Source organism: Haemaphysalis longicornis, unplaced genomic scaffold (assembly GCF_048455015.1).
Source record: "Haemaphysalis longicornis isolate Haplotype H1 unplaced genomic scaffold, Haemaphysalis longicornis Haplotype H1 scaffold_2, whole genome shotgun sequence".
NCBI lineage: Eukaryota > Metazoa > Arthropoda > Arachnida > Ixodida > Ixodidae > Haemaphysalis > Haemaphysalis longicornis.
The window spans coordinates 147984860-148006058 of record NW_027526295.1 but is presented as its reverse complement, the minus strand read 5'-3'; the positions used below and the strand labels follow the sequence as shown (position 1 = coordinate 148006058).

Sequence of the window (21199 nt, the reverse complement as noted above, 5' to 3'; positions counted from 1 at the left end):
GGCGCGCGCTGCTTGCGCATGCGCACTCTCCCCCCCGTACTGCTCTCCCTCTACTGCGCGCGCTGCAAATATAGCGGCTAGCGGTCGCTCGTGTTTCAGTGGGGCTCTTCGATTTACACTCTCGGACTCACCGCGGATAGTCCTCGGGTAGTCCGAGGATTCCCCGAAGCCATAGGGATACATGGGAAAATCGAATGCCGGACTGCTTGTCGGGGAGTCCGCGGCGAGTCCGAGACTGTAAATCGAAGAGCCCCAGTCACTGCGTTGCTCCTTCCTTCCTTGGTTGACGCTCGTGCCCACGTTTACTCGTGTCTGCTACTCCAGCATCACGGAAGAAGCGATGGAAGCAACTCTGCCTTCAATCAGTACTGAGGCCCCAATGCTCTGCATTTACTCGTGTTCCCCTCGCAGGAAGGCGCGGGAATTTTTTTTTTTTTTTTGAACAAAGTCAAGTCCATATTTTTTGTCAAAAAATAAATCGAACAGTACATAGCACAGCGCCTTCATAACTTTTTTTTTTTTTTGCGATCAAATGGTCAATTTGTTTTAAGGGTGCAGTATATGCTTTTTGGTTCCTTTTTATCTGCCCACACAGCGGAATAAATTCTGGTAACTTATTTCTCTTCCACAGGCTAAACCTGGATTGCTGTTCCGGTTGTCATTTTGAAGCCGAATAGGCTACAAAATTTGAGAACTTGAAAATTTTCAGTGTAAAGGATGCCGCAGCTTGCTCTTAAAATTGGTTAAGCGTGCACCATTTATCATTTATAATTGTTGCAACCAGCAGAAACCAGCGTGTGTCTGGTAACACGTGTGTACATCTCTCTACGTAACCTAGATGGTAGGGCGACAAAAATCATGTAGATTGGTTGTCACACAGCTTGTTGGTAACTTAGTTTAGCTTAGGCAATTCAAAGGTTAAGGACACTCACTGGGAGGATCGTACTTTGATATCCGCACCCGGAGAGCGGAGACACTTACAGCCACCATACCGGAGATGCGTGAGAACCAATTGCGTGAAACGGAGGGAGACAGCGTATACGCCCTTCCCTTTCATTCCCTTCCCACCACCCACATGCGTGCAGCTGGAAAATGACTTCTATATCGATTACCATCACATTGGCAAGGTCGTTAATAGAATGACGGTACGCCAATTCTAGCTGTATGAAAGGAAAACCTAACTTAGTTGCGTACCTATCACGCGGGAATGTGAGAGTAAATTTATCGCACAAACCCGCAACTTGGGCAACACGCTCCAAACCAAAGATCGGGCGATCAGAACTCTGCCGTGTCCCTGGAAAAACGAAACATGGCATTAAAAAGATAATTTACGCTTTAGGAGCAGACCTAGCGAACGGAAACGCATATCTCTTTTACGCATCGAGGCCGCTGCGAGCAAGCGACCCTCATCGGCAGGAAGCCCTGCGTAATGCCACAAATCGCGTTACCCGCGCTCGACTCAAGCACGAGAAGTCGTGCCTAGCGGCAGGCCAGGCTGGCTGATGCGGGCATCTGTGAACGCATCACAGCTGACGGGCAAACTCTGGGCCAATGAGAGGCGTGACTCGACGTCACGTGACCGCGGCCAAGCGAAAAGCAGCTGTAGCGGAGGCCGCACACTTCCGTAGCCAGCGCCTCTCAGCAGACGAGCGGAGAAGTTTAGGGCGAAGCCATGGCGGCTGGTTGTTGTGGAGCCAAGAAGCAAAAGATGAATAACAACAATTCAGCCCCGTGTTGTAATGGGACGATAGTGCACCCGAATCACTTTCAGCCCAGCCTTTACAAGAATGGCATGGTAGTGTGTGTAGAAATGTGCTTCTTTTGCTTCGATGTGCTCTACTGCCATCTCAATCAGTACGAGCCGCCCAAATCGCCCAATTTCCCAAACGAATGCTAGTGAGTACCCCTCTTTTCTGACCTGCGCGCATGCATGTGGGTAGTGGGGCAGCGCAAGGAGTCTCCGAATGGTAGAAAACCGTCTGCAGTGCATCGAGTCGCGAGCTGGCGTGGGCCAGGTAACACACTTGTCAGCTGATTTTACCTCCAAACAAAGGCATTACTCTCGCCACCAGCTGTTTCGTAAGGACATCGTCTGGCGAAATCTAAAGCATTGCAACCCTTTTCTTTGCCCCCTCTGTGCAATATGTCCAATCTATCGCGTGCTGACCACGCATCATTATAAGAGTTTCTGCCCGTACGAAGAAGAAAAAAAAATTGCCAGCCTTGTCTAGTCCACTGTGTCTGGCTGTAGGCTTAAACTTTGGGCAGCTGAGTTGTCTAGTGCCACATTTGCTTTGTTCCGCGGTCTGTGGCATTGCGGGGACGAAGGTGCGCTAAAGTATCAGTCGATAAATGAGCACAGGGCAACCGCATGTCGCAACATCGCTACCGCTCACGCACGCCTCGCTGCGCCTTTTTGGTTTGTCGGTTTTGTTTGCTGTCCGCGGCACAGGGGTCCTCGCCCCTCGTGTTGCTAGGCTCCCGAAATACCGCCCTTCCACGTCTCCTAATCTGCCTGTTGGCGGAGCGGACACCCTTGCATATGCTAACGCCCGAGGACCGACCGCGGGTACGGTTAATTGTCAAGTACCGATCGATTGGTGCACAAACGGAGAACAAACCACGCGGTGTGAAACGACGTCCACGCGGTGTGAAACGACGTTACGAGCAATTAACGTCACGTTTCGACATTTATCTGCGAGGTGCTCCGTCGTCGCTTTGCGCCTGATACTTTACAACTGCAAGAAAGAAGTTTTCGTGAATCAGGAGACACCAGAACGGGGCATACATACATCATGCTTGACTGGTTGCAAAGCATAAAAAGAAAGAAAAAAAAAGCGCAACTTCCGGAGTTGTGCTGCTTAGGACCTGCTTGGCCAATGCCGTACTAGACACTGCAGAATCAATTTCGGGCTCGCTTAGTTTCGGCGGAATTTTCGTTACTAATATTCATGGGGGGAAGTAGGCTTTAGCTGTTGGCACCGTCTTGGAGGTGTTGCAATCCTCCAATGATTAATGATGAATCAGCGGCATAACAGGTGAACACGGGAGTACGTGCATATGAATGTGTTTCGGTATTGAAGGTGCAGATGTTTCAGCCTGGGGAAACGACACTGCTACTGTCAGAGGAATACAGAATTCACACTGGTGGCACTTCTTTTGTTTCTTTCTCAGATCTCAACCTCCACCTCATCTAAACACGAACAAACACAGACAACTAGTTACTCAGTCCCAGATTAGTACGTTTCTGCTCAAACAGCTCTTTTGGTATGTGTGTGTGTAGGAAAGCAAGAGTGGCACATATTGTGGCAGTTGTCTTTTCGGGTTCGTTCACTTTGGCTGTCAGCCATGACTCATTGGTTTGGGTTCATGCTCGCATGGTCACTCAGACTGATTGCTGCCATGGTGATGACTAATCCATGTAGAGCCTAAGAAAATGATGCTGCGATATGATTGCCTTCTGGAAGTTTAGTTGTTCAGTTGGCTATTCTGCCGACAAAGCTATTCTGCTGGCAGCTGGCATTTTAGGTGCCACATGTGGGCATTTGTCTTAATGTCTTTGGAATGATGCAAAAAATGCACCACTGCACCTCACGTAAAGAAAGAACGATGTCTGCAAGGTCAAATCTTCTTGCTTGTCCTTTGGGCACTTGCACGTGCATACTGTGATGTGTAAAAATGTCTTTGTATAGTGCGAGGCTTTATTTGAAGCTTTTTAACAATTTTGTTTGATGTGCTCCAACATGTCTTGATGCTACGTTTACCCAGACCGGATCTCACTTGGCAACATCTGAATCCGAAAATGCCACTTGCGCAGTTCAGCTTGCGTTACTTCTACATTTAAAACTCGGTACTGTATTTGAGCATTGTAGTTTTCCAATTATAACTGGGAGAAATGAAGAGTTTGTGTTGTCGATACATATAGGACGCCAGCAAGCATCACTGTGGGGAGGATGTGCATTTGTTTCTCATAAGCAGCACGGACGAACTCGTCTCCTCATGATGTGCGGTAAAGCTGACCTGTGAGTGGCACTTGAGAGTTTGAAAGAATGCGGAGATGGGGAATTGGGTCCCCGACCTTCACAGACGAGTGGCACGGCCGAAGGCGCCTGTATGCCAGTTGCTGGCCGAGTGGTGGCTGCGAAATTGTGGCAGGCCTAGCAGGCAGGGGCAACCTTTTGTTTTATTGCCCCTGTGTCGGGGGAACCGCCCCTGGTTTCCCGCCTGTGTTAAGTGAACCGTCTGGGACTCTCTTTCCCTCCCCCTTCAAAGCCCACTGTTTGTGACTTGGAACATCGGCAAAGACAAAAGGCTGAGAGGCTGCATTGGCACCTTCAATGCAATGAACCTACACTCGGGCCTGAGGGAGTACGCCGTCACCAGGTGGGCTCTTTGTGTTGCATGGACTTTTTTTTTTTTTTCTTTCCTCTTTTATCCTTGCTTGCAAGAGGGGTACTCTTCGAAACAAGGTCATTTTCATGAGCTACAACTCGCCCACTGTTGCCCTAAATTTTGAGTGGGTAGTCACCAGAGTTGCTGGATATAGGAGTTGCGAAACTCCCCATAATATAGGACGCCAGCAAGCATCACTGTGGGGAGGATGTGCATTTGTTTCTCATAAGCAGCACGGACGAACTCGTCTCCTCACGATGTGCGGTAAAGATGACCTGTGAGTGGCACTTGAGAGATTGAAAGAATTTGAATTTGAGAGTTTGAAAGGCCCCATGTATCAAAAAGTGTCCCTGAGATTGGTCCACTGCTTTGGATCTTGTTTTACAGTGGCGCCATCTTTTGGTGACAAAATAAACTATACAACTTGCTTCGCCGCTCGACGACCTGGGCGAAAAATGGTATTTGAGTGCTTACGTAAATTTGTTATGCCAAAGCAGCCCAATGTGTTGAACTATGCAAGTGTTTTATATACATACGGAGCAAAAGTAGTAAACAGAAATGCGACCATGGGGTCAACCGTCGCTTACGCACTGTTGTCTGCTGCGCGTCCTCTTCGGTCTTCTGGCCACAAAAAAATAAATGTCTCTTCGATGGCTTTATGCCACCTGAAACTGATTATTTAGAACCGCTTGATCGGCTACTCGATTATTTTTGGCATACAATGAGAGCTGTAGGCCAAAGGATAACTCAGAATTTGGTACTTAAGTTCGGTCCTATGTTGTGCCACTGGAGTGCCCGCACAAGCGCTAATTGGTCGAGGCAGATGCGCGGACGCAGTAACAATCGCCACTTAAAAACTGGAGTTAAGATAGCAATGAATAACTTAAGAAACCACAAAAATAAAGAATTATGCACTTTAAAACAAAATTTAACCTTAAATTGTCAGTTTGAATAATTATTTTGTTTTTTGGATATTGCATGCGGCGACCACAGTGGCGCCACGGAACGCACGATCCAAAGTGGGGGGGGGTCCAGGCGCTGGCCGTTTTTTGATGCGTAGTTTCGCAACTGCCTACATCGAAGAGCTCTGGCTAGTCACGGTTTAGGGTCCTTTACAAAAGAGGAAATGTGCGAACATTTAAATCCCCAATTTTCGAAAACTGAACCTTAGAATAATTCGAAATAACTCACTCCACCAATCTGTAAAGCCTGTGTAACTTATCTGTAGCGGAACGGGCTTCGAACCAAGCTCGATTCGCAACATATCCTCCCATTTGCAAAGTGTAGGAGTTTCTCTTTTTAAATTTATTTACATAACCAAACTTATAAAGACTTTTTCGAGGCGCGCATTTGTTAAGGCAGCGTAGAGTGAACTGTAGTTGTCAGTTTCTGTGGCATGATTTATGCCCCGAAGAAAAAGCACGTTGTCGTGCCTTGTTAGGTATGTGCGAGTTATGCGCTTTAACTGTTTGCCCTGTTTTCTTTTCTACTGTTGTCACTGTTTTCCCACATTTTTTTATTACAGCTCTTGCTCCTTGCTGAAGCATTGCATAGCACATGCATATTTTTTCATAAACATTGCGGAGGAGTTTGTTTACAAACTTGAGTTTCACGAACTTTTGATTTTGATAAATCTTCCCAACTGGGCAGAACAATCTCTGGTTCCTGTAAACTTCTTCAGGTTGGCCTTCAACTGAGTCTGGACATTCCTTAGCCCAGCTCAGATAATTTCTAGAATTTGATATTAGACAATCCATTTTACTTTTGTACTTCAGAAGTATGTATTTGAAATATCTTGCGAGTCACTGAAACCTCATCTTGTACACGGATGCTAGGTGTAGGTGGTGGTTCGCATTCTGTTGCTTGATTAAGACTTGTTCTGAAGCGAGGACATGTCTTAATTAGCAGTGTACACTGAAACATGCACGCCACTTGCACTTTATTTATTTATTCATTCATTCAGGTTACTACATTCGTCCAGAGGGAGGAGATGTAGGAGATACATAAAAAGTGTTCAGTCCAGAAACTGAGTCATGAATCTCGTACTAACCAAAAAAATATAAAAAAAAATAAAAATCAGCAGAGACATTTTTTTTAAAGCTTGCAGCCAAGAGCATTGTACAACACCAAATGACAACTGAGCCAAAGGCAAAAAAAAACAAAAAAGACGAAAAACGACATGAAAAAAATAGACATTCTAAAAACGAGCTGTAGTAAACATCCTTATAGTATGACACTGTGCATGCGTAATTTTTTTTCTCTCTCTCTCTCTCTCTCTTTCCTGCCTGGTTCTGCCGTCATAGTGCATTCAAGGACAGTCGCTTCAGCCCAATCACAAGGGATGAATTCAACAAGCTCCACGTCTCAGTTTCCATCCTGCGACACTTTGAGGACGGCAATGACTACATGGACTGGGAGGTAGGAGGCGCTCTTGCTCCCCACACTCTTCCGAGACGTTCTTGTCCCCTCTGTCTGGCCATGTCCAGAAAGCTTGTTGTTAGAAGCTATTCTTGTATCATTGATAGGCAACAGATATTGTGCAGCTAACAGGCAGAATGTGGGGGTACCAGCTGTGCAGGATTGTGTTGGAAAAAACTGCAGTTTTTTGTTAACCATTTCCATCTATAGTGCCTTCATTTCAAGCGCTGGAGCAATAAATTGATGTTTATGGCTTTTACTCCTTTGCAAATGAGATGCAAGTGTCCAGTCTTGACTTGGACTGAAGTTTGTCGAAAGAGGAAACGTATTGTTATACTGGGCAGAAATTGAATTTTAAAAGTAGTAGTTTTGAGTTTTTGCTTTGCAGGAAGAGTATCAAATAGTTCTAGTATGAAACAGTTGTTCAGCTGTTCATTCATATCTTTTTATTCTGGAGCTTTTCAGGCATTGTAAACTTATATTGCGACATATTTCCAGTCAAGCGCAAGAAAATGCCATGCAAAATAGCATCTGATTCAGACCGTTTAGCTAATCTTGCATATAGTGATGTTCGTGTGAAAAGAACAGGTCAAAAATGACACAAATTCAGTCATTATGAGCACTGCTAGATTTTTTGTTTGTAGGTGATGCTTGAAAAAAAGAAAACAATTTTTTTTTTTTTTTAAGAGCACCCTATGGTTCTTCGTTCCGAGGTACCTGGAAAGAACCATAGTCTTACAGGGCAAAATGAATAATTAACACTTTCGTGACCGCGGAAAAATCTATTGTTTCTGGGTATTCCAGGAAGTATTTTTTTTCTTGCCACAGAAATTGACTGATGCTGACGTGTGAGATACGAAATGATAAAGAAAGAATAGTAGTGCCTACCGGTTGTTTCTGGGTAGTCCAGGAACTTTTTTTTCGCCACAGAAAAAGATGGCAGCCAAAGTGTAAGTTATGAGATGATAGAGGAATAATGGGGCTTTCCAAGAGTAATAATTTCAAACTACAACAGATGTATTAATAGTTTTATCAAAAAATTGTCAAATCAAAAAAGTAACAGATAAAAAATTGGTAATAACCTCAATACTACCAGAGTCCTTCATTGCCTTTCTGGTCATGAAACTTCGCCGTCATACTATGGGAGAGCTTCGTACGCTGCCGCGGCGCTGGTGTTGATAGGAAGGCAGCCGGGGGCGTGGTCAGAGCGCGTTTGGCAGGGGACGGACCACGAAGTAAGATAAAACAGACGCGTGCCACCTTATCAGCAGTGTGCTCTCACTTTACGTGTCGTGGGCCGCTCAAATGGACTTATCATTTTGTGAGTGGCGAAAAAATTCGGTTCTGAACGGGCATGCTGCTACTGCGTTCCTGCCTGCCGGTCTGGCTACAGAGCAGCAGCGGCTGCCCGATGCCCTCCGATCTGCGGTGGCGCCACTCGCGGTAGCCTTTGTCCCCGTACAAAACTTGGCCGGGAGTTTCATGACCAGAGAAGCATTGAAGGACTCTGATACTACTTTGCACGTGGTAGACATAAAGACAATTTTAAATATACGTTTTGAACATCAGGCTCTTATGGAATAATACTGCAAAGATGAGGTCTGTAAATACAAAAGTTATTTACATACATGCAAATATATAAAAACAACCGGTAGGCAGTCACTACTGCCTACGGGTTGTTTTTGGGTAGTCCAGGAAATATATTTTTTCTTGCCACAGAAAAAGATGAATGCTAAAGTGTAAGTTGTGAAATTATAGAGGAGGAATGGGGCTTTCCAACAGAATAATTTCAAACAAAAGATGTATTAGGAATTTTAGCAAACAATTGTGAAAACAAGAAAAAGCAGCAAAAGGAAAAAAATTGATGACCTCAATGCTACTTTGCACACGGTAGACATAAAAACGATTTGAAATATACACTTAGGACGTAAAATGCTTTTAGAATAATACTGCAAATATGAGAGGTGGAAGTACGAAAGTTATTTACATACAAAAATATTAACACAAATAGCCAAGCGCTGCTCCGGAGCGCTAAGCCATAGTCAACCCTGGGCCATCTTCGTGGAGAAAACTTGACTCTCTGTGCAGCCTGCACCAAACGGTCTCGACCGGACATAGTCGACATGCTGCAGATAAGAGCTGTGGCCTTTAGAACAGGGCCAGATCTGTTTACAACAACGCGTGTCCGCGACAGAGTGACCAAAGAAGAAAGCAAAACTCACCGGCGGACACCTGGTGGTGGTCCGGGGCGACTTGATGCCCTTTTGCTGTCCGTACTAAACTCTGACGAATCAAGGTCGTCTTCTGTGTCTGTGCTGGTACCATCATGCACTGGTTCAAGCTCATAGCGCTTTCCATTGGGCGAACAGGTGCACTTCTAACTGCACCCAAAGTGCTCTCGCGAGTTCGGGCGTCTTCCAGTGGTCGGGCAGGAGCAGGGGCGTTGCGTTTCATTGGTCGATGAGGAGCACTTTTTTGGCGCCAAGAGCAGTTCTCGGTGCTCCGTCGCCAGCGGCGGAGTAACAGGGAACGCCGCGGAAGTCACATGACCTCTTTTGCATCACTTCTGGTTTTATCCCCGGGTGGCGGAGGAAGAATGGCGGAATCCAGCAGCCGCGGTAGTCGCTCAGTGCGTAGGGCAGCAGCTAAGCACGGCCGTCTGGACAAGGAATTGCTGCTACTTTTAGATGATGAAAGCACCACGGATTCAAGCGCAAGCTCATCATCGGACAGCAGCAGCAGCGACGATGACGACGATTTGACATTGCATGAGTTTATGTTCGAGCACCTGTTCACCCCGCCGGAGCAGCGACCGAAGGTAGAGTCGTATCTGCAAAAGACGGTGGACGCTGTTATCGTTCGCAGCTAATTTTTGGGAGACACGATGGTGACCCCTTTAACATGAACATCTGCTCGGCTTCTTCATTCGTCGCCATGTGGAAGGCAGACACAAAACCACCGGCATATATCTGGCAAAACTGGCGAGGAATAACTGCGTGCGGACATCACGAGCGCGCGAAATGCTCCGGGAAGCGAGCGCGGGAAACGTTTGGTCACATGACTTTTGACATCTCGCCCTCCCCCTCTTTTCACTGCTCCCGGAGCAGCGCGAATGTTTCATTCACGCAACGAAAGCACACGTCCCCGTTACTCCCGTGTGCTGCTCTGGCTGCTCGCTCCACTTGCTCCTGTTCGCCCAATGGAGTTCACCATCAGTTACATCGGAATCTGCTGAAATTCGCCGTTCACGCGAAGCATCGGTGAGCGGCGGCGACGCCATAACTGAAACCATGTGAGCTCGTCTCCCCACCGGCAAAGGACATTTAAAAATCCCACTGTGGCAGAAAACTGAAACTTGAAAGCGAAACTGATAAAATACTTATTCCTTTACCATTTGGATGGCATTAGCTATTTATCGATAGGGTACTATTGATGGGACTAAGCGCGGTCTCGAAAGTGTTGGAAGTTTCAAATTGTCACTACTGTGTCAGCTGCAAACTGCAAAGATCGTGGTGTGCATGGTGGAAAACGCTACGGCAGCACATCGGGACCGCCACTGTGGTGACAGTGTTGCACTGCAGGTCCCCTCTACACTGGTTCTCCTCCAGTTTCATTGTAGTGTGCGTTACTGCATGGAACTGCATTGCACTTAGAATGAAGCAGGGTTGTCACCAGCTAGTGTTTGTAACAGGTCCTCCCCCTGTTAAGCACTGTGTTGATTAGGCCTGTCACGGCTTGTCACAGTGGGGGAAGATAGCTTCACATGTGCTGGGATTAATTTCATTGGCTGGAAGGCCAGTCTTGCTGAAGTGCAGAGAATAATCATTGTGTCGTAACCCCGGCTGCCAAAATGTGGCAGAGCAGTGCTGCCAGCATTATACTCAGAGCCTTGTAGTGAGTAGCTTTTCCTTCATGCAGCTTCACATCCTTGTCAAGTGTCTCTTGTGTTCGTTAAGTTGTGCGCAGGCTATGGGTGGTTGACAATTGTTGCCTTCTCTGCCTTGTGTCCTTGGGGCTCCACTGAGACCGTGGCTTCTGTTTTGTCTTCTTTTGCAGATTGGTATTCACGGTATCAGGATAGAGTTCCTGACCGAAAAAGGCTCAAAACGCACTGCCACTTACCTTCCCGAAGTAGCCCCTGAGCAAGGTACTTACTCACTGGTTGCGCGCACTTGTGCTGAGAGGGGTAACTTGTGCTTTTGCCCTCAAAGAATGTACAGCAAATGTGGAATGAGAGGTGTTTCAGGTCTTCAAGATTTTTCAACGTTTTCTTCCAAACACGGCCATGCACTCCGCAAAGGATCTGCATTTGTAGAAGTGCAATAGAAGTAGAAAATGATGAGCCACAGGAGAATTTGAGAACGAGCACTATAAAAAAATGCATCAACTTTGTTTAACTTTTTTTTTTCCCCCAGCTTAAAGTATCTATACAATATACATCGCTTCAGAGAGTCTCAAACTGAGGCAGTGTTGCTGTGTGTAGCTCAGCTTGGCGATAATTTGGTTATAACATGACCCCCTTAATTGAGGAATAGAAATTGCGAGAAAAAAAAACGCTTTGGTAATGTGCCAGTAAATATACTGTTTGTCTGCGGCATACATGCCTGTGATGCTGTGGTGAACACATCAGAATTTCACCATGTTGTTCTGTGCCCTCTCAACAGGCTGTCTTTCTAGTGATCTCGCAGGTAGAAACAGCAATCGGCTTTTAAGAGCTCTTGAGCAAATCTGTATTTGCGGGTCAACCATGGGAAGAAAATGCAACAAAAGATGACTCGGAAACCGGAATCACCTCTTTTCCCCATTCGCGTAACAGATGTTGCATTGCAATGGGGAGCATCTTCAGCCGCAGCAGCTGCTGCCCGTTTACATTTCACTCCCTTCTGTCCACCGTGTGTGCAGGCTGGGACCACGTGCAGACGATCGACTCCCTGCTGCGCAAGGGCGGCTACAAGGGCTCCATCTCGAATGACATGCGAAAGTCGATCCACCTGACCCGCTACCAGAGTGAGAAGGTCTCCATTAGCTACCAGGAGTACCGGGACTTTTGGAGGAACCGCCAGTGCTAGCCCCAGTGGTGGGGCCTCTAGCCTCTCCTGCCGCCTCCTGGACAAGTTAACGGCGACTTTGCACTTCTTCTTCCACCGAAGCCTTCTTCTCCCCCTCCCCCTTCCCCCCACGGGCGCCCTCAGCGCTGCCGCCGCCAACTGTGCCTAGTGCGCCCCCTCCTGCTGCCGCTCCTCCTCCTGCTCCTGCTCCTCCTCCTCCTCGACCCGGTGGCACCCTGACGCTCCCCCCTTCAGTTTCTTCTCCTTGACTGGATGCTCGCTGGCAGTCAAGGTCCAGGCTGTGAGAGAGAGGTTTGTGGCAGGTACGCAGCGTTGGGAGGGTTTCTCGCTTCGGTCGTTTGCACACACGGACTCTGCTCCGCCCCCTGTGCGGGACTGCTTGGCCAGCTCCTAGTGTGTGTGCGTGTGTGTACGTGCACACGTCCCTCCATCCATCCTCCCTGTGGTTGAGTGGGACTGATTCTCTAAGCGGGGCTGGCTAAGTGCTGTGGGAGAGTGCGCAACACTCGCACAGAGCAGAGCAGGCATCGAGGACTGAGGAGCCGCCTTTGTCTGTCCGGAAAGCCGAGTGCTTCGTCCGGTGTACAAAGGCGCACCCAGTTTCATTCCCCCCCCTCCCTTTCTTTTCCTCCTTCCTGCATGTCTGGGTAGGTTTTGCTTATGCATTGCTGTGATAAGCCATGGGTGGCTGGGCTTGTCCCCAGTCACCGAGCAAGTGGAAGACAGCTGCTGTGAGAAAGCTCTTCATTTCATGTTTTACGAGTGGATGGGAGGTAGAATTTCTGGACACGTCCCCTGCTCTCGGGATCACCACGGCCTATTGCCAGATCCAGGAGGCGAGGGACATGCCAGGCTGCTTTCGGGAAGAGAGTCGTGGTTTTTCGTTGGGGAGACGTTGGGAAGTTTTGTCGCTTGTTTGCTTCGCCTTCCGAGCCGATTGCACAGGTTCTGAGTTTGCTTCCTTTCCTTAGCTCACCTTGGTTGCAGCTTGTCGGATTCTCAGCGTTCCCGATTGTTCGAACTTGCGTATCGCGCTTCGCGGCTGTCTTTGTTGTAGGTCGAGATGCCCGGATTTTAGTATTAACGTTTGATGGGGGCACATGTTGTTGTTTTGCTCATTCCCACTATTGTAAAAAAAAAAAACTAAAATGGCGTTGTTGGTGTAAATCGATGAGGGAAGAGTGGGAACCAGCCAAGGTTTTGATACATTGCCAGTCCTTATGACCTGACGGCTTCCTGGGAAGTATCTGCTAAGTCCCGAAGTGCGCGGTTTCACGCTTAGGCACTTGGGCGTTCACCTACTGGACCAAGCTCGTTGTATGGAAGCACATGGTACGTGCTGTTCAACGGTCGGATTTGCTACGCTTGCCCTGCGTCGAGATGTGCTTCTCAGCTGGCTTGTTTTTGTGCGTTGCCCCGTTTTCTGTTTACTTTCACCCTGTCGTCCCTTCCTACCTCAGTTTTCGCGTGTTATTTCTGGTCCGACTGCCACGTTCTCCAGGTGCGCGACTGTTTCAGTAACTGGGCAACCTTGCCGGAGGCGCTGCTTGCGGCTTTCCCCGTGGTCCTGGAGATTATTGTACTGTTTCACCAGAGACTGTTCTTGTTTTTCACGGCAGAGAGGCCCACTGTTTTTTCTTCTTTGGACGTTGCTGTTGGCATTTATGCTGCTCCTTCCGCATCCCCCCAGCCACTTTACCCTCGTCGTGTGCGCGCTTTTACCCTGTGGCTTTTAGTTTGTTTTTCCCCAGCCGTGTAGCTTTCGCGGCATGGTGGCCCACTGTTTGTGACGTGAACCATGCGCTGCTGCTGCAAGAGAGAGATGCGGTGTGAAAAGGCGATGTTTAGGTGTGAAGTCGACTGCAAGAGTCCTGTCACAGTAAGCACAGGCTTTTCTTACCAGCTGCCTTCTGGCGCTTCCCCCTCGTGCAACTTGGTGGCTCTTGATGTTTCCCCCTGCCCCCATTACTTTTTTTTTTTTCCACCTCCCTCTCTGTGACACTGTTGCTTAAGCTCCTGCAGAAAATGCCGAACTTGCACCAGGTTGCTGTCCGTTTTAAACAAGGAGCGAAAACTGTTGTCGTGGTTTGTGCGATGCTAAGGCGCAATGTGTCGGTTGATTGAATGCAGGAATCTGCTGCAGGCTTTCTCACCTCAGCCAGGAGCTACTGCAGTGCATCAGTTATGAGGCATAAATTGAATGAACTTCACGGGACCAAGGAGAACATTTTTTTTTATATATATATAAGGTGAAACCTAAAGAGAATCATAGGCAGCAGCATGTTTTGGATTCTAAATCTTGGCACGTTTAGGTTGGCTGATGTTCGGGCCATTTATATGCCGTCACTTGCGAGGAAGGTATGCAGCAGACACACTGAAAGGGAGCTACAGAAATTCTGAGAATTATCTACTGATGTGTACACATCCTTCCGGGGTGCCCCTGTTTCACCAAATTTGTGTTTTGTTGGTGCTGTTAAAGGCCACCTGCACTCAATATTTCGACCTCTTGGAAACACTATATCCGTATAGTCTGCCTAAAAAGAAAGCAAGATGCAAAATACAGCAGCTGAAATACGCACGTGGACGCCGCAAGCGGTCAGCAAAAATCGGCGATTTTGAAATCGAGAAGAGCGCGGCCATTAAAATGACATTGCGGCCGGCAAGCGAGCGGCCGGACGGACGGTCAGCAGCTTGGGAGCAAGCCTGTACCCAAGCTCTACGCGCGCGCAGGGCAGCAAATGGGCGTTTGCAGCAGAGCTCGACCGGTTCTCCAGCTGCGTGGCTGGCCGGAGAAGCCCCCGCCGGCAGGTGCAGCGTGGTCTGCGGCCGAGCTTTTTTAAATGCTTCTGGCTGATTAACGAGGCGTTTCACAGGGCTACCACTCGTGTCCCAGCTGATTTCGTGGTACTTATTACACATTAAAAATAAATTTGGTCGAGGGAAAATTTGAGTGCAGTTGGCCTTTAAAGGGACACCCAACCCAGATGGTGTCTTTTTGTTTTTGAGTTTTGGGGGGAGGCGGGGTATGCGCCGAAGCTACACCTAGGCTACGAAGTGCTCGCCAGAGTGGACAGCTATGGAATAATTTAAACCACTTGGGGATCCTTAACGCGTGCCAAAATCTTGACACACGGACGTTTTCATTTTTCACCTCCATCAGAACACGGCCAGCAATTGATCCTGGTTCTTGAGCTCAGCAGCACAATGCCTTAGCCACTTGTTTCTGTTTCCTGCGACGGACGATGATTGCCAGATGTGGCTATCAGTGGCTAAATTGGGTGGCTTCTTGTTTTTGTTCTTGTTTCTTTTCCTACAACGAGCTACATTTGCACTATTACAACAATTAAATGTCTCAATTTTGCAAATTGAACATTTTTGTGCAGATTCAAGGCTGATAACACTGTATGCATTGGGGCACTCGGTAAAGAATTGTTACGCAATAAAATTTTGCTGTACCAAAACATTTTCGTGTTTGGCACAATGTTAATGTCAAAACTGCCCATTTATCTGAAACATTTATTCAAATGAAGTTTGTTCGAGCAATGTTTTGCCTTGTATAATTCAGGAAACAAAATTTTGTTCAGATTTAAACGCATTGACTGCCAAAGATTAGAAGCGCTGATCGGCCACTGGCACGAGTTATTTTTCACTTGTACGCTCGCTACCCCAACATCTCCTGCAGCATTCGTGATATAATTCCTTACAATAAAAAAACACTGAAAAAATGCAAAGGACTAGGTTCTTTTATATTATATTCGGAATAACTGCAGTTGCCATCTGGGATCAGATTGGATTGGATCGGAGCTGTTGGAAAAAAAAAGACTGAATTATTTTGTCTGATAGCGCATGTTGAGCACCAATTTCTATCTTTTCACAAGTGGCTTTTATGTCGTAACACAAGAGAACTCATCTAAAAACGGAAATAGAACCTCTCGCGAAGTGTACACCTGCCTTCATTATTTGGCAATAATTTTAAATGTAGCAAGTGCACGTATGCTGTGGCGCCATCTGCAAATGGGAGCTTTCTGCACCAGCGCAACTCTCATCCGGCAAATTGCCGACTCTAGCAATATGGCCCCCATTCTTGCAACTAGCTATCCACCCGCCTTGGAAGCCAGCGGGTTAATGCAGAACCCTTTTGGTAGGCTGAAATGGTATAGCGCATTGCATTGTGGCTCTTCCCAGTGCCTCTTGGCTGAGGTGAAGCGGGATACGGTTGCTTGCGCCAGGTCTCTGCTCGACAACCACGCTCTGTTACGAAAAAAAACTTTGGAATTTCGTCACAACATTCACGAAAGTGCAGTGCGTGCTTTGCTCATTAAAACCACAGAAATGCTGGCTTTTTTTTTTTTTTTTTTTTTGCTCTTCTTTTCTAACAGCTCGAAAAGCGAGGCTTCGTACCGTTCCCGTCTGTTCCAATCATGATGGAATAGTTGGTCCCAAGCTCCCCCTGTGTGTTGCATTTTGAATGTGCCAGTCGACGCCCCCGATCTCAAGCTACGCGAGACTGACGCGACGTGCAACAGTGCTTGCTTGCCTGCAGAGACGGCCCTTCCAGTACTTAGCACGCGCCGCCTTCGGTGAGGTCCCCTCTTGTCCCGTGGCAGAGGGCTGCGTGTCCACTGGTAGCGCACGGCAGCCCGCCACTGCGAACTCTCCCCTCGTCGTTCCCTTTCCGGCAAGGAGGCTTCGTATAGACTTTCCCATGTCAGTTTGCGCTTGCGCGGGAAGATGGTGAAGAGACACACTGCCAGGTTTGAACATACACGAGCCATACATATTTTTTCTAAGTGTCCAAGTGCTTTTCCATGAGGTCTTAAAGCATGCAGCATGTGAACGGTGGGGTGGTGGGCGGAGAGGACGGCTGACCTGGAGGACGACTCTGTGCAGTTCAAAGACTCTTGTATGCGTGCGGAAAAGGGGTCAGCCACATCTGAGAGAGAGAGAGTGTGAGTCACATTCAAATCTGCCTGAACTCTTTATAGACAGTAGGACTTAGAAAAAAAAAAAAAGGAAGAGCAGTTTGCTTGTTGTAAACAAAGAATGGCACGGATTCGTGCTATTCGTACTGTCGCTGCAGGCAGTTACTTTAGCTTGCGAGGCTGCTGTGTTGCGAAGACGTAATTTCGCTGGCGGAGGGTCTAGCCTGGGCAGTGTGGTTGGTCGTATTAATGGTCCTCTACTGTTTCACACTGGAAATGCCTCATCTGAGGGCGCAGAGAAGCTAGGGTAGCAGCTTAATTTGCCATCGCAAAATCGGCAGCCTGCACCCCTATCCTGCACCTTGGCAGCATTCCGGGGTGAAACGAGTGTGACTCACTGCCAGCCATGTTCCTTCTCTCACTTGGGGAACAGGGTGTGTGAGGCCTGCAGCTACACTGCTGGCCAGATTCTGGACAGCTTACAAGTATCAGCAACAATAACAAAAGAAACAAAAGAAAACAAGAGACCGCCTTTGAAGGTCGTTGCTTTTCCTTCCGTTTCAGTGAGCACGGCGCTCCTCACAAGTGCCTCGGTTGTATTAGATTTGTCCTTTGAAGCACACCTAGGTTTTCATTTTGTCTCGGTGCACAAGCAGTGTAAAAAAAAAAAGTAAGCTTTGCCACATTTATTTCGGTTCTCTCCAAGTGTGCGCGGCTAACAAACGCAGCGTTACGCCCAGTCGTGCTCCGGCGTGAATTTCTAGAGGCTTCTAAACAATCCTGTGGTCATTTTGAAATGGCCCTAAGGCAGCGTTGGGTGTGAGTAACACGCGCCGCTTGTGTGATGTGCCTCGGGTGTGTGGAGGCTACTGCCGGAAAGCTCCGTCGACTGCTGACAGGAACAGTTGGCCCGCCCAACTTCGAGCAAGTGCTATGCCGCAGAGGAGTGTCTCCTCCGTGGAGATGGATCGACCTGGATCCTTCAATTCTGGCTGTACAGTCTACACCCGCTATTGCGACGAGCCAATGGACCGATTTCACTGTTCTGTTTGTACGCGACGCCGTAGCAGCTGTGACCGTGTACAGACCTGTGACTAGCCACTGCGCCGCACACTTTCATCGCTGAGCAGTGCTTTGTTATGGGCTTGCATGCAAACCTCTTGGTGAAATCGGTCTGCAGATATTGTGCAGTAGTACGAAGATGCGGATTACAGGTAATTGCTTTGCAGCTGCTCCCCGTGGCGTAGTTTCTAACCTTCTGCAGGAAAATTGAGCACAGGCAGTGCGCGCCTCTCGGTTTCTGCACTCGCTTGTGGACGAGGCAAAAGCAAGGCTGTGAGCGTCGTGGTTGCATAGCCATCTGCTTTTCTTTACTTTCTCCCCCCGAGAAAAAGAGTCTCGTTCAACAATACACTGTGAAGTCTGTTTGCAATGCGGTCTTCGGAATGCTACTAAAAGAGAAAAAAAAAAGTGGAAAATATAAAAGTGCTAAAAAAAAGTCTACCAGTGTAAGAGTGTTCTCTTGATATCTACAATATGCACGTCTATTATATATTAGTGTTGTTTTAGTTCTTTTTTTTTTTTCTTTCACTTGTAGGCAATCTGAGTGATGCACCGGTTCATGTTGCTGCTGTATGGAAAAGGGAAGGCATGCTATATATATTATATATATATAAATATTTCAATGTTCATTAAGTACTAGGTCATCTCTAACAATTGTAAAGAGGTGTGAAGAGCAAATTGAGACGATAAGCTGGAGCACATCTGTTATTGAGATGTGCACGTGCCGTTGATTTCTAAAAGTCTGTTTCAATTGATGATTTCTGGGGGGTTGCCTTGCCCTGCTGATGGGCAGTAGAAAGGGAAGATTTTGAAAGGGGGACCTCTTTCACGACAACTTCGCCCCTCCTGGATCTGGTGGAGAGAGTCCAGCCAGCATAAGTTGCACTGGTGCTGCTGTTAAGCTTGGCACAGAATTAAATGGCACACTAGATTTTGTGGCAATGCAGGCTTGTTCTTACAACATCAAACGCTGTAGGGCTGACAAGTGCCAGCTTGAATGCGTTCCCATTAACATCCTGAGTATTGTGCGGCATTGTTCTAATCTTGCACATCAGACAGATTAAACAACAGGGGAATCATTGGAGACTTCAGCAGATTTGTGAATCAATGTTTGTCTCCACTTTTGCCAGCGCTTTGCTTCACCGGCGTTGGCTGTTGAAGGAGCATCATTGTGCGAACATTGGGTTGCGAAAGTCTGATGACTCGCAGCCGCTCTTCCTTTAGCCGAGCCCAGCTGAGTTCCCATGTCCACAGGAGAGGTGAGGTTTAGTGGAAGAGGTGCCCCTTTGATGTTGCCTCATTGCGAGAACATTGTTTCATTGTGTGATCTCCATTCACGGATTGGTCGCAAGTTGTTCTTTAACCAAACCTTTGGCGCTTGTTTGCAGCGTTTGTTACTGGAGAACAAAGGAAAAATGTGCTTGCAGGTTTAGAGTTCGAACATAGCTTGCTAAGCTTCAATTAAACTGAATGATTAGGATGTGCCAGTATTAATAAAATGATGAAATCTTTCAAACATGTCTCTTTGTCTGCCTTTACTTCGAGGTTTCTTTGATTTGCCAGTCCACAACAGTTTGTGGGCAGTCCAGAACTGCTCTGACAATAGGAATTCTATGGTCAAGTACACACACGCAGAGCTCCTTTGTGAAAGTTCTGGGCAATCGAAAATTACAAACGAGAAGACCTTCAGGTGTCAGTTTTTCCTCCATGGTATTTTTCACTGGATTCATGCCGCGCGTATTTGAAATGAAGCATCCCCCCACTGAAAATTGTAATTTGAGGTGGAACACATCGAAACAGCACTTGAGCTACGAAAGGAGGGGTTCCGTTTTTTTTTTTTTACATCTCGTAATTTTGACATGCACAAAATGTCAAATGTGTGAGCAACAGGTAGCAGAAGTGCACTCCGCTCAGCCTTGTAGTCAAGCGAGGTGCACAAAGGTGCTGAGAACTTGAGTCTCGATCATTGCCCACTGCTTGCACCACAAGCAACAACGTGAAGAGGTGCATACTTGCAGAACAGGTTTAAACAACTGTGCAGCCAAACATTCATCTATACTGGGCCGTTGGCCCAGGCAAAACGGCGCCGCGGCGTCCCTCCAATTCTGGTGCAGAAAGACTCCTGTGCCTTTTCCGTACACCGCTGCTTTTTGCAATGGCACTGGTGGATCGCTGTTGTGATTCAAAATCGGCAAACTCTTTTCGAGCTTTGGAGGGCTCTTCCATCTGATGCTTGATGTCAATCTGTTATGCTGTGTGCACAAGGCTGGCTAGAACTGCATCTTTGGACGGGGTAAACCTGGGGAATTGCGATGCTATAAAAGCAAGTACTGTTCTTTTATATAGCTCTCTATTCACTTCACTTTGTAAATGAATGTTTCATTATGAGCCACACCTTTTCCATCACCATCAGTCCAAGCTGGATCTCGTTTACCTCAGCAACCCAACGACGACTTTGGCTACGTTACTGTTAATGTTTCTACAACGCACACTGAACGTGCCTGCTTGCTCACTAAGATGCTCCAAATTGTTGCTGGCGTGCTCCAGCTGAGAGTCTCTACGCAATCCATCTGAGCCAGAGTGGAGTGGGGATGAAATGATGGCAGTTGAAGAGTGCAGAGCCATACTTGTTCGCCTGGTGGCCAAACTTGCTTCTGCCCCAATTTACCCTGCTCTGAGGAACGCTCCAAAATGTCAACTGTCGTCCTAGTATGCAGAGAAGCCAACGTGTCCTGCAAAGGTGGACTTTTATTGCACTGAAAACAGGTCTGCTTTCCTTAAGCAAGAGGTCCCACTAAGACTTAAAGCTATGTAATTTGACCTCGGTTGATTCAATTCTCAGATCAATTGGAACACATTTTAATGGCCCTGCCGCCATCTAACGCGAAAAAGTCTGCTGTACTAACTCGGCAAGCTTATTTTGACAGCCTTGCCGTGGCAATACCAGGCCTGGGATAGAGTTCAGTGAGTTACGAAAGGCTATTTCTTTCAAATTAAACAAGTTTGTATTGTGTCTTCATGGTCCCTTGAAGGTACTAAAGTGAGGAAATAAATTTGATTTAAGGTGCTAAATGTGGCCTTGCAACAAAAACATGCCATGCCTTTTTACTACATTAAAGCAATGCTGCACTATAAGGGGGGGGAGAGGTTGCAATGTTGTGTTTACTGAGTGGCCCAGTATGACATAAATCACTATGGTGAATGCGAAATTGCTTTTCGTTGAAGAAAAATGAGTAAAGTGTATGCGGGGGTGTGCGTACCTTTGGCTAGGTTTGGCACAAGGAAAACAAGGCAGGTCATGAAAGACTCTTCCAGTCTTGGGAAACCACAGGAAAT

The 21199-nt window shown here is 47.3% G+C and overlaps 1 protein-coding gene across 2 annotated transcripts; it reads left to right on the top strand.

Annotated features, from left to right (window-relative positions):
- The first annotated feature begins 1607 nt into the window (after positions 1-1607).
- LOC144169295 (nuclear protein AMMECR1) lies at positions 1608-19379 on the top strand. 2 transcript variants are annotated; one of them, XR_013322418.1, is made up of 6 exons: positions 1608-1896; positions 4273-4383; positions 6696-6810; positions 10867-10957; positions 11713-13758; positions 16259-19379. XR_013322418.1 is itself a non-coding variant. In XM_077698374.1 (5 exons), the coding sequence occupies exons 1-5, from the start codon at positions 1673-1675 to the stop codon at positions 11877-11879; spliced, it is 708 nt and encodes a 235-aa protein (XP_077554500.1). In that variant the 5' UTR covers positions 1608-1672; the 3' UTR covers positions 11880-15576. The 2 variants fall into 2 exon arrangements, 1 of the variants encoding a protein (XP_077554500.1); XM_077698374.1 differs by lacking the exon at positions 16259-19379 and having other exon boundaries at positions 11713-15576.
- Positions 19380-21199: the final 1820 nt, after the last annotated feature.

Coding starts and splice junctions, on each gene's coding strand:
- LOC144169295 (XM_077698374.1), top strand. CDS start 1,673: ATGGCGGCTGGTTGTTGTGGAGCCAAGAAGCAAAAGATGAATAACAAC. Junction 1,897..4,272: donor AATTTCCCAAACGAATGCTA/GTGAGTACCCCT, acceptor CCCCCTTCAAAG/CCCACTGTTTGTGACTTGGA. Junction 10,958..11,712: donor CGAAGTAGCCCCTGAGCAAG/GTACTTACTCAC, acceptor CCGTGTGTGCAG/GCTGGGACCACGTGCAGACG.